The following is a 13548-nucleotide window of genomic DNA, read 5'->3' on the forward strand; positions in this document are numbered from 1 at the left end:
GAGCTTGAAGAACTGTTTAAAGACTAATGGGAAAATATTGTGCAATCCATATGTGCAAAGCTTTTATGAGACTTACCCAAGAAGACTGAGGTGATTCTAACATGTATTGACTCAGGAGGGTGAATACTTACCTAACAAGTTATATTAAAGTTTGTTTTTTTCATGAATCTTTAAAAAAAAATAGAATTTTTCTTCCACTTTAAAATGACAGAGTATATAAAAATGTCAATTAAATCCATTTTAATTCCACTTTGTAACACAAAAAAATGTGAAAAAAGTTCAAAGGGGTGTAGACTTTACATGTGATATTGTGAAAGACCTCAGGCTGGCGAGAGTCAAAAGTACAAAGAAAGACGGGAAATATGGCTGAAAATAGAAGTGGTTTCTAGGTCTATTTCTCTATGATATTTCCATCCCCCTCACCTGCAGAGGGAGGAGCTTAGACACAGCTGAGAAAGGATGAGTGAGATGGCATCACAAAGGATGAGGCCTCCTGACGGAGCCTTGTTCATATGTAGTAGGTCTAGTAACAAGCTACCATATATTAGGCCTGGTAACTAAAATGCTGCATTATTTACCTAAGTTGAAAAGTGATTTGCGGTAATTGGTAAATTAAAAATGTTGATCTTTTCCGGTCCAAAGTAGATGTGACGACAGTTGGAAACCCAAATCTAATGGAACGACTGATAAAGGGGGAAAAGGGCAATAAACAGATCTGAGACAGGCCGTTATGTACCATACGTGTCATTTCCTGTAGGGAATACGCATCGATGTATACAGAAAGAAGGGGACAGGAAATGATTTCTGAAAGTGGTGAAGGCTATGAATTAAACAGTTAAAAAACAGATTCTAAAAGATGCACCTATCTGCATGACACAATTAAAATCACCAACAAACCGTCCTGTAAAGAAATGAGGTAGTGCTGTTGACTGGGAGCAAAACCAGGAGACCGCTGCTATAAGATGTGTTATTTTGTCATACACCTGCACATCTCATCTAGTCCTCCCCCCCAAAATAATGCTACCTATATCAACTACATGTACTATATGTGGTTCCTTCAAAATGATCTTCAATTGTCTAATTTATTTTCCCTTTTCAACATATTTGTCCTATTTTTATTGAATATAATCATCTATATAAATAAACAGAGGTTAAAAATGCTCCTAAAATATTAGGCACCTGAGACCCCCAAGCTCCATTCAGGGAATGTGTGTGTGGATCCTGAGACAGCAGGAGGTTGGAGAGAGAGAGAGAGACAGGTCTGTGTCTAAATATAAGGCTTCTTTCCTGGTGCTGGGGCAGGCAGCATCCATACAGTGGAACAGCCAATAGGAACAGCTCAGTCATTTGAAAGGAGCCAGAGTGAGAGTGAAAGGGCCACATGGTCACGGTTCTGCTCTATCTTCATCCATGGTGCTGAATCAAGAGCCTCTCCACCACCATCAGCTGACCAAAGGTAGGTCTTGAAGTACCACACGCCCACGCTCATTCTAAGAGTCCAACAGGTCAAGGCTTATGAAAAAAGGAATATCCTGCTTTCTACACTATGATTCCGTCATCGTACGTCTGTAATAGGAGCCTGTAGCAAAGTACAGATTAAGGCCAGACTAACATACTGCTGCTATGCAACAAAATGAATACCCATACATACTAGCACTAAAAAATATATACTGTATATATACACATATAAAACAATTGATTCAAAGTACTGAGCCAGGAAGAAGAAAATCAGATACTGAGGTGCTTTAAAAAACAAAACATTTGATTCATCGTGGATGAGAAAAAGAAAGAAGTCCAGTTGGTCTTTGTGTGGGGGTTTGTTCCTCTTGCTAAGGGCACAGGTAGCTGTGCACTGCTGAGTTAGAGTGGACAAGGCCGGCGCTGACGAAAGGAGAGGGGGCCGGGGGAGGGGGGCAGTGTCTGGAGTCCCCATTCCCCAGGGTCTCCTGCCCTGGCCGCAGGGGCTTGGTGGAGTGGAAGCCGTTGGTGAGCCCCATTTCCGGGTGCCGCCCCACATCTACAGTCAGCTGCGCTGCCACGCCCACCATGCCCCCAACAATGCCCTCTGGCTGCCCATTATGATTGGACACTGGCTCCAGGACAGGGCCGGATGGGACCTTGGGTAGGGGTTGTGTCTGTAGGGACTCCTCCCCTGGTGATAGAAGTTGTGGTGCCTGGGCAGCCTGACTGACTGGCTTCCCTGGGTGTTGTGGCGCCTGGGCAGGCTGTCTGACTGGCTCCTCTAGAAGATGTGGTGCCTGGGCAGGCTGTCTCACTGGCTCCCCTGGATGTTGTGTCCCCTTTGGGTGTAAAGGGGCCTGGGCAGGCTGTCTGACTGGGGAGTAAGCTGCCTCGGACAGTGAAGGCCCCCTGGTGGCCTGAGAGTGCTCTTCCGTGTCACTCTGCGCCTCCTGCTGCTCCTTCTCCAGGTCGTTCAGCTCAGAGTGAACTATGACCTCTGCCTCCACCTGGTTACTACTGCACAGGGAGGAGTCCAGTTGGTCCTCGGGGTTGCCCTGAAACACACCACACACAGTTAGCAGATATTTAATGATTTAATTTCATACAGTCAGCCCATGTAACAGTGGAGTCCTACAAGGCAGTGTGTTTGTACTCCTGTTGTTCTGTATTAACATAGAACTGTAAATGAACTTACACCAGTGGTGTCAATCATAACTGAAAGGCAGCCATAATACAATTATAAACACAGTCATTATTTCTTGCTATGCTATCCAGCTTTCTGAACTGCTTACCATTCTCTAAATGAAATTACTGAGAATGCGACTGAAATGTCACCAGTAAAATAGAGCAGTGGTGGTATGAGGTGTGACTGCAAAATAAACGAGGGATTCATTATAGATTAATTACAGCTTTCCCCTCCTACACTTTTGAAGGGTATGAGAGTGCCTTAACAGTGGCAGAGTAATTCATTTATCAGATGCACGATCAAGCGGCTCATTCAGCTTTCAGCCAGTGTCACATTCTAATTAGCTATACGTCATCCTGACACCTCGTTCACTGTTTCATTACTTCCTGTTCAGCTCTCACACACACCACTCTACCTCTAAACCAGCTCTTACTGCTCTTCTAGACGCATGCTTGCACACACAAACCACTTTCTACCCCATCTACCTCTTATTCTTGTACACACACACGCACACACACACCTTGCCATTCTCTGTGGTGTCCATGTCCAAAGTTCCATTGTTGAGCGTTGGAGAGTCCTCTGTGATGGTATCCCTGTATTTGGAGATCCGGTTGGCCCAGTTACGACTAACTGACCCATTCCAAGCAGCCTGGAGAATGACAAGGTCAGAAGAAAAACACGACTCAACAAGTAATCTTGAAAAGTACTATATTTGTAGTTGTTTCTAGTGTGGTATCTAGTGTCCTGACTACTCACCATGAGCTCAGCTCCTAGGGCATCGTCCCCTATTCCTACATTACCCATGAGGCTGTGCTCCTCAGTGGGCTCTGTGAGGGGCTGGGCGCAGTCATGTTCATGGTCCAGGCTGCCCAGGGGCATCAGGGTCTCTAGCTCATGGCAATCACTGCATTCTGGCACCATGGTGGGCACAGACCGACACCCATGATGGTACTGTGGGGGCAGAGCAGTGGAGTCCAGCCCTTCAGACACCTCTCTGGTTACACAGCACAGAGGAGTGACACAGGTTAAGGATTAGAGTTATGTCACTGCACATGGTTTAACCTCAGAGCACAGTATAAAAACAAGGATGATCATTAACAATTGTGTTTTTTATAGGAAAACGTCTGGATTTTTCCAATTAAGCCCTTTATTGACTTCCCCAGAGTCAGATGAACTCGTGGATACCATTTGTATGTCTCTGCGTCCAGTACAAAGGAAGTTGGAGGTAGTTTCGCGAGCCAATGCTAACTAGCATTAGTGCAATGCCTGGAAGTCTATAGGTATTAGAGGTCGACTGATTAATCGGAATGGCCGATTAATTAGGGACGATTTCAAGTTTTCATAACAATTGGAAATCTGTATTTTCGGATGCAGATTTTGCCGATTTTTTTTACACCTTTATTTAACTAGGCAAGTCAGTTAATAACCTCTTGGGGCTAGGGGGCAGAATTTTCACTGTTGGATAAATAGCGTGCCTAATTTAAACTTCCTGCTACTCATGCCAAGAATATAAGATATGCATATTACTCATATATGTGGATAGAAAACACTGAGGTTTCTAAAACTGTTTGAATCATGTCTGAGTATAACAGAACTTACGTAGCAGGCAAAACCCAGAGGACTAACTGTTCAGAATAAAAAATGTTTCCCCTCTCTGTTCCCTGGGTTGTCATTGCCAAGGGATACTTCATAGGAACCTGTTTTCAGTTCCTACCGCTTCCACTGGATGTCACCAGTCTTTGAAATTTGGTTGAGGTTATTCCTTTGTGCAATGAAGAAGTAGGCCAACTCGGAACTGGGTAACACTTTTGTGAGTTGCGCAAGACTTGAAAAGCAGCGCTGGTTTGTTTTCATTCCTGTATTGAACACAGATTGCTCCGTCTACAATTTGATTGATTATTAAAGTTTAAAAATACCTAAAGTTGTATTACAAAAGTAGTTTGAAATATTTTGGCAAAGTTTATAGGCAACTTTTGAAAAATTTTGTAGTGACGTTGCGTTTTTTGTAAGCTGTTTTTTTCTGGATCAAATGCGCTTTATAAAATGGACATTTTTAATGTATATGGATGGAATTAATCGAACAAAATGACCAATTGTGATGTTTATGGGACATATTGGAGTGCCAACAAAAGAAGCTCGTCAAAGGTAAAGGATGTTTTATATTTTATTTCAGCGTTTTGTGTAGCGCCTGCAGGGTTGAAATATGCTAACTCCTTTGCTTACTGCTGGTGCAGATGGTGCAGATAATAGCTTCTTATGCTTTCGCCGAAAAGCATTTTAAAAATCTGACATGTTGGCTGGATTCACAACGAGTGTAGCTTTAATTGAGTATCTTACATGTGTGATTTAATGAAAGTTAGAATTTTATAGTACTTTATTTGAATCTGGCGCTCTGCATTTTCCCTGGCAATTGGCCAGTTGAGACATTTGCGTCCCGCCTATCCCTAACTAGTTTTAAGAACACATTCTTATTTTCAATGACGGCCTGTGATGGTCTGTGTTTATCTGGTCTCCACGTTGATTGACAGGAATGGGATAGCAAACAAAGCAATGCAATCAAACAGCGAAAGCGGACGTGGGGGACCTGTCCGCCTGCAGCGGGATCAAATAAGAGACATGAACTGCACTAGAGCAGAGCTGCATTGCAATATTGATGCTTTACTGGGGAAACAGTGGACAAAGAGAATACATTTTTTTTATTTTACCTTTATTTAACTAGGCAAGTCAGTTAAGAACAAATTCTTATTTTCAATTATGGCCTAGGAACGGTGGGTTAACTGCCTTGTTCAGGGGCAGAACGACAGATTTTTACTTTGTCAGCTCTGGGATTCAATCTTGCAACCTTACGGTTACTAGTCTAACACTCTAACCACCTGCCTCTCATTGCACTCCACGAGGAGCCTGCCTGTTATGCAAATGCAGTAGAAGCCAAGGTAAGTTGCTAGCTAGCATTAAACTTATCTTATTAAAAACAATCAATCATAATCACTAGTTAACTACAGATGGTTGATGATATTACTAGTTTATCTAGCCTGTCCTGCGTTGCATATAATCGATGCAACGCTGGGGGATGATTTAACAAAAGTGCATTTTGCGAAAAAAGCACAATCGTTGGACGACTGTACCTAACCATAAACACCAATGCCTTTCTTAAAATCAATACACAGAAGTATATATTTTTAAACCTGCATATTTAGCTAAAAAAAATCCAGGTTAGCTGGCAATATTAACCAGGTTAAATTGTGTCACTTCTCTTCTGTTCATTGCACCAGAGTAGTTGTTATGCAACAGTTTGGGCCGCCTGGCTCATTGCGAACTAATTTGCCAGAATATTACGTAAATATGACATAACATTGAAGGTTGTACAATGTAACAAGAATATTTAGACTTAGGGATGCCACCCGTTAGATAAAATACCGAATGGTTCCGTATTTCACTGAAAGACTAAACGTCTTGTTTACGAGATGATAGTTTCCGGATTCGACCATATTTCTGTGTGTTATTATGTTATAATTAAGTCTATGATTTGATAGAGCAGTCTGAGTGAGTGGTGGTAAGCAGCAGCAGGCTCGTAAGCATTCATTCAAACAGCACTTTCGTGTGTTTTGCCAGCAGCTCTTCGCAAGCACAGCGCTTCAAGCCTATTAACTTCCGAGATTAGGCTGGTGTAACCGATGTGAAATGGCTAGCTAGTTAGCGGGGTGCGCGCTAATAGTGTTTCAAACGTCACTCATTTGGGCCGCGGATTTTGTGGAGCAATGCGTAACGCTGCTTCGAGTGTGGCTGTTGTCGATGTGTTCCTGGTTCGAGCCCAGGTAGGGGCGAGGAGAGGGACGGAAGCTATACTATTACACTGGCAATACTAAAGCGCCTATAAGAACATCCAATAGTCAAAGGTATATGAAATACAAATGGTATAGAGAGAAATAGTCCTATAAATACTATAATAACTACAACCTAAAACCTCTTACCTTGGAATATTGAAGTCTCATGTTAAAAGGAACCACCAACTTTCATATGTTCTCATGTTCTGAGCAAGGAACTCAAACGTTAGCTTTTTTACATGGCACATATTGCACTTTTACTTCTCCAACACTTTGTTTTTGCATTATTTAAACCAAATTGAACATGTTTCATTATTTATTTGAGGCTAAATTGATTTTTATTGATGTATTATATTAAGTTAAAATAAGTGTTCATTCAGTATTGTTGTAATTGTCATTATTTCAAATAAACACTTATTTTTATTATTATTATTTATTTTTTTTAATCGGCCGATTAAATCGGCATTGGCTTTTTTTGGTCCTCCAATAATTGGTATCGGCGTTGTATATACTAACATGCTAGCAGATACCATAGACTTCTAGTCATTGTGCTAAAGTGAAATGACCTCTAACTTCCTTCATACTGGACAAAGAGACATGGACATGGTATCCATGAGTTCATCTGCCTCTGGGGAAGTAGATAAAGGAAGGCCTCATTGGGATGTTGGCAAAGTATCCTTTTAAAAACAAATATGAGGAATGCATTGTCATAGACAGTCATTACAACTATAACAGTAGGATGAACAAAATATTGTCACTCCACCTCAAATTGTGATGGCTAGCTGGATTCACTATATATAGTACACACTGGAATTCAAACGAGCTAAATACCAAAACAGACAGTAATAATAGTTGTTCCATATTAATGCAAAATTATTCAAAATTATTCACATCTGAAATGTCAAATGTGCAGCATGAAGACATGGACCCCCCCTGGGTCTCACACAAAAGTCATCCTAATTCTGTAGCTATATAAAACATCTCCAAAACCTCCACTTCTATTTAAATCAGTTTACTGCTCTCCCTGCCAAACCCAATGCAGGCAAACATGACTTTTGTTTCATATTCTTTCCTGCTCATTAACCGCACAGCTTCATAATAGACCAAGAGCAGCAGCCATCTGTGGTGCTCTGTCTTTCAGGACACACTCCCCAACATCTGCCTGTCTGTCTCTCTGCTGCTGCAGCTTCACACACACACACACACACACACACACACACACACACACACACACACACACACACACACCCTTAAATCTTACAATGCCAGTGAAAGCTTAATGATCCTCAAATCCTAGACGTACATACTAAAGTAGACATACTAAAATAGACAGTCATTTGCTTTCAGGTGGCCTCTTCTTACCTGGCCTTGCCGTTGCGGAAGCTGACACACATACAAAGGAGCATGCTGAGCAGCCCCAGACACACACCAACTATGATGCCTGTCACTGCATGGATGTCCAGCTCTATAGAGAACAGAGAACAGCCCAGGAAAGGCATGCAGGAAACGGGGAGAGAAAACAGACGAGATACTGGATGAGTATCTGAACCTGTCAGCACAGGACGCAGTTAGAGAACAGAAGTTAGGTGGGAGGATGAATGATAATATAGTGTATATGCAGTATGATGACAGCCGGATTCCACCGCTCAATCAATTTCAGCGGGCCATGAAGGAACCAATTCACACTTCCAGGGAGGGAGATATTAATTGAGCTTGGGCAATTGCTGTCTATCTGGCAGCAGAGTGGAGAGAGGACAGATGGTGCTCGCTCCGCTCTCGCCCGCCCACAATCACATTGCATTTACTACTCAGCAGGACCAGAATAAACCTGCTACTCGGTCATCTTAGATGGTCTCCCAGAGGAGGATGGACTCCCCTAGCGCCAATGTTGTGACCTTTTTCTTCTGCTCTCGCCTGGCTTGCTTCTAGATGCTCGAGTTTAGCTGTTGTGCTCATTATTCTCTGATGGACAAAGTGTAATTGGGCTACAAATAGATAATGACTGATGGAGGTCTCCTTGAGAAGCCCAATGAAACTGCAGTAGTATTCAACAGTGTGCACATATCCTTCTTTCTTTTTCCCTGCCAAGCCGCCATAGAATGAGCCGCTCTGTCACAGGCCCCTTCACCGTGGTTATAGACAAGGTGTCACCCACAGCTCTTCTGCTTCTCAAAGTCAGATATGAATTTGAGTCACAGAGCTCTCTGGGTGCAGCGTGTGCTGAGGCCACCCCTTTAATATTCACCTCAGAAGGCCAGAGAGTGAGGAGAGATATGACACAGGCTCCCCAAAGTGACAGCCTCCTGCAGGCTTCTCTGCCCCACTGGCAGGGATGGATTAACCACTTTAAAGGACTCTGTGTGAGTGTGTGTGTGTGTGTGTGTGTGTGTTAGGAAATACTTATGTAAGTAATGACACACACACACCATCACAGTAGACAGTAGACCCACTCACCATATTTCCTGGGAGGAGTGTGCACATCCTTCACTGGGGAGTAAGGCCCCACCCCCACCTCAGTGGATGCCCTCATCTTAAAGAAGTATTGTGTCCCACTAGACAGCCCTGCTACCTCAGCACTCATGATAGTCCCTAAGAGGGAGGGAGAGAGAGGGAGAGGGAGGTAAGTGTGTGAGTCATTAACAGTCTCATTTGCATCCACTTATAGAACCCACACAGTTCCTCGCAACAGCCGCAGCTTCAACCACCCACCATCTTGGGAGAGGTTGTTCCACAGGTGCTCAGGCTGGCTGAGGTTGATGGTGTATAGGATCCTGTAGCTGATGATGATGCCATTGGGCTCCACAGGCGGGCGCCAGTTCACCAACACAGAGGAGGAGTCCAAGGCACTGAGCTGCAGCTCCGCTGGGGGGGTGGAGGGTACTGGGGACACAGGGGGTGGGGGGGGAGTCAGTAATCACACCACAGAAATAAAGCACCACAGCGGGCTGGCCACACAGGCTTTGTGTGGCTGGCTGGGACAGGTGTGACACCCCTTGGGACAAGGTGCCCTTGCCACCTGGTCATAAAGTGGGGGCTGAGGGCAGGGACTGGGTCTCAGGTGACAGAGGGTGGTAGTATGGGATCCGGCAGGCAGCTACCCCGGCTGTGTCAAACCAAAGACCCCTACTTCGTTGCCCTGGTAATGAATCCCCTGCTGACTGGCCCCTCCTGGCCATTATTCACAAAGCGTCTCAATGCTGATCTAGGATCAGTTTGACATTTTAGATCATAATGAATAAGACAGAGAGGACTTGAACCTAGAACAGCACTCGTCCCTGGCTCCTCCCTGACACCACTTGGCTGAACTGATTGACGGGCCCTGCCAATTATCTCCCTACGCCCCTAAAGATGAATCCCTTCTCTGTTAACCTGCCTCAATCACACTTGCTCAGTCTCACACATAGACAGTTTTGTATTGCTATCCTTGTGGGGACCAAATAATTGATTCCCATCCAAAATCCCATTTTCTCTAACCCTAAATCTAACCCTAGCCTTAACCCTTGACCTAACCGTAACCCTAACCATAACCCCAAACCTCTAACCCTAAAACTAACCTAACCTTAACTCCTAACCCCTAACCTAATTGTAACCCTAAACCGAACCCCTAAGCCTAAAATAGCATTTTTCGCTGTGGGGGCCGTCAAAATCAACCCACCTGGTCCGTATTTTCCTTGTTTTACTATACTTGTGAGGACTTCTGGTGCCCACAAGGATAGTAAAACAAAAAAACACACATACACCAACAAACTACACACCTCTGTCAGAAACAAAAACACCCACACAGAGGAAGTGAAAGTGAGCGACAGAGCATACTGAACGCAAGCATCCATCTTTATGTTACACTGGATGCACAGATTTGTCCACTACACTGATGAGAACAGGCGAGACTTACTGTCAGTGAGAGTGGACTCCTCCACGGTGGCGCTGAAGGGACCAACCACGTCTCCTCCATTGGACTGCACAGCCAGCTCATAGCGGGTGTAGGGTTTTAGCGCCCCCAAGAGGATCTCCTGAGCAGAGCTGCAAAACACAGTTTGGGAGAGAAAAAAATAATGAAAGAATGAATCACAAATGGGAAAACTTGCACGTCCTTCCTTCCATTCATAACCTGAATATCGATTTAGCCATTCTGGAAGAAATATTACATTTCAACAAAAAGGGCTTCTTTAATGTGATCGAACTTCAGATAATGGAATTTGGAACTTCCATTTTCCTCTAAAATGAGCTGAATCCCTGGTGTAGTAGGAGACCAGGAGATGTGTTGTGTTTGGGGTGGTGGTCCCTGACTGACCTGGTGTAGTAAGAGACCAGGAGATGTGTTGTGTTTGGGGTGGTGGTGGTCCCTGACTGACCTGGTGTAGTAGGAGACCAGGAGATGTGTTGTGTTTGGGGTGGTGGTCCCTGACTGACCTGGTGTAGTAAGAGACCAGGAGATGTGTTGTGTTTGGGGTGGTGGTGGTCCCTGACTGACCTGGTGTAGTAAGAGACCAGGAGATGTGTTGTGTTTGGAATGGTCCCTGACTGACCTGGTGTAGTAGGAGACCAGGAGATGTGTTGTGTTTGGGGTGGTGGTCCCTGACTGACCTGGTGTAGTAAGAGACCAGGAGATGTGTTGTGTTGGGGGTGGTGGTGGTCCCTGACTGACCTGGTGTAGTAGGAGACCAGGAGATGTGTTGTGTTTGGGGTGGTGGTGGTCCCTGACTGACCTGGTGTAGTAAGAGACCAGGAGATGTGTTGTGTTGGGGGTGGTGGTGGTCCCTGACTGACCTGGTGTAGTAGGAGACCAGGAGATGTGTTGTGTTTGGGGTGGTGGTGGTCCCTGACTGACCTGGTGTAGTAAGAGACCAGGAGATGTGTTGTGTTTGGGATGGTCCCTGACTGACCTGGTGTAGTAAGAGACCAGGAGATGTGTTGTGTTTGGAATGGTCCCTGACTGACCTGGTGTAGTAAGAGACCAGGAGATGTGTTGTGTTGGGGTGGTGGTGGTCCCTGACTGACCTGGTGTAGTAAGAGACCAGGAGATGTGTTGTGTTTGGGGTGGTCCCTGACTGACCTGGTGTAGTAAGAGACCAGGAGATGTGTTGTGTTGGGGTGGTGGTGGTCCCTGACTGACCTGGTGTAGTAAGAGACCAGGAGATGTGTTGTGTTGGGGTGGTGGTGGTCCCTGACTGACCTGGTGTAGTAGGAGACCAGGAGATGTGTTGTGTTTGGGATGGTCCCTGACTGACCTGGTGTAGTAGGAGACCAGGAGATGTGTTGTGTTTGGGGTGGTCCCTGACTGACCTGGTGTAGTAAGAGACCAGGAGATGTGTTGTGTTTGGGGTGGTCCCTGACTGACCTGGTGTAGTAAGAGACCAGGAGATGTGTTGTGTTTGGGGTGGTGGTCCCTGACTGACCTGGTGTAGTAGGAGACCAGGAGATGTGTTGTGTTTGGGGTGGTGGTCCCTGACTGACCTGGTGTAGTAGGAGACCAGGAGATGTGTTTTGTTTGGGGTGGTGGTCCCTGACTGACCTGGTGTAGTAGGAGACCAGGAGATGTGTTGTGTTGGGGGTGGTCCCTGACTGACCTGGTGTAGTAGGAGACCAGGAGATGTGTTGTGTTTGGGGTGGTCCCTGACTGACCTGGTGTAGTAGGAGACCAGGAGATGTGTTGTGTTTGGGGTGGTGGTGGTCCCTGACTGAGCTGGTGTAGTAAGAGACCAGGAGATGTGGTGTGTTTGGAATGGTCCCTGACTGACCTGGTGTAGTAGGAGACCAGGAGATGTGTTGTGTTTGGGGTGGTGGTGGTCCCTGACTGAGCTGGTGTAGTAAGAGACCAGGAGATGTGGTGTGTTGGGGTGGTGGTGGTCCCTGACTGACCTGGTGTAGTAAGAGACCAGGAGATGTGTTGTGTTGGGGGTGGTGGTGGTCCCTGACTGACCTGGTGTAGTAAGAGACCAGGAGATGTGGTGTGTTTGGGGTGGTGGTGGTCCCTGACTGACCTGGTGTAGTAAGAGACCAGGAGATGTGTTGTGTTTGGGGTGGTGGTCCCTGACTGACCTGGTGTAGTAAGAGACCAGGAGATGTGTTGTGTTGGGGGTGGTGGTGGTCCCTGACTGACCTGGTGTAGTAAGAGACCAGGAGATATGTTGTGTTGGGGGTGGTGGTGGTCCCTGACTGACCTGGTATAGTAGGAGACCAGGAGATGTGTTGTGTTTGGGGTGGTCCCTGACTGACCTGGTATAGTAAGAGACCAGGAGATGTGGTGTGTTGGGGTGGTGGTGGTCCCTGACTGACCTGGTGTAGTAAGAGACCAGGAGATGTGTTGTGTTTGGGGTGGTGGTGGTCCCTGACTGACCTGGTATAGTAAGAGACCAGGAGATGTGGTGTGTTGGGGTGGTGGTGGTCCCTGACTGACCTGGTATAGTAACAGACCAGGAGATGTGGTGTGTTGGGGTGGTGGTGGTCCCTGACTGACCTGGTGTAGTAGGAGACCAGGAGATGTGTTGTGTTTGGGGTGGTGGTGGTCCCTGACTGACCTGGTGTAGTAAGAGACCAGGAGATGTGTTGTGTTTGGGGTGGTGGTGGTCCCTGACTGAGCTGGTGTAGTAAGAGACCAGGAGATGTGGTGTGTTTGGAATGGTCCCTGACTGACCTGGTGTAGTAGGAGACCAGGAAATGTGTTGTGTTTGGGGTGGTGGTGGTCCCTGACTGAGCTGGTGTAGTAAGAGACCAGGAGATGTGGTGTGTTGGGGTGGTGGTGGTCCCTGACTGACCTGGTGTAGTAAGAGACCAGGAGATGTGTTGTGTTGGGGGTGGTGGTGGTCCCTGACTGACCTGGTGTAGTAAGAGACCAGGAGATGTGTTGTGTTGGGGGTGGTGGTGGTCCCTGACTGACCTGGTATAGTAGGAGACCAGGAGATGTGTTGTGTTTGGGGTGGTCCCTGACTGACCTGGTATAGTAAGAGACCAGGAGATGTGGTGTGTTGGGGTGGTGGTGGTCCCTGACTGACCTGGTGTAGAAAGAGACCAGGAGATGTGTTGTGTTTGGGGTGGTGGTGGTCCCTGACTGACCTGGTATAGTAAGAGACCAGGAGA

The 13548-nt window shown here is 46.0% G+C and overlaps 1 protein-coding gene across 1 annotated transcript in view; it reads right to left on the minus strand.

Moving 5' to 3' along the window:
- Window positions 1-223: 223 nt before the first annotated feature.
- LOC110506447 (immunoglobulin superfamily DCC subclass member 4) overlaps window positions 224-13548 on the minus strand; it is an 89981-nt gene continuing 76656 nt past the window's right edge. The window contains exons 14-20 of the mRNA XM_036963662.2: window positions 10364-10491; window positions 9181-9351; window positions 8926-9060; window positions 7834-7936; window positions 3404-3641; window positions 3168-3296; window positions 224-2516 (exon numbers count right to left, since the gene is read on the minus strand). Of these exons, the coding sequence (XP_036819557.2) occupies window positions 1830-2516; window positions 3168-3296; window positions 3404-3641; window positions 7834-7936; window positions 8926-9060; window positions 9181-9351; window positions 10364-10491 (1591 nt within the window). The 3' untranslated portion in view covers window positions 224-1829. The remainder of the gene's footprint in view (window positions 2517-3167; window positions 3297-3403; window positions 3642-7833; window positions 7937-8925; window positions 9061-9180; window positions 9352-10363; window positions 10492-13548) is intronic.

Source organism: Oncorhynchus mykiss, chromosome 26 (assembly GCF_057628025.1).
Source record: "Oncorhynchus mykiss isolate SJ-2025 chromosome 26, ASM5762802v1, whole genome shotgun sequence".
NCBI classification, from domain to species: Eukaryota; Metazoa; Chordata; class Actinopteri; order Salmoniformes; family Salmonidae; genus Oncorhynchus; species Oncorhynchus mykiss.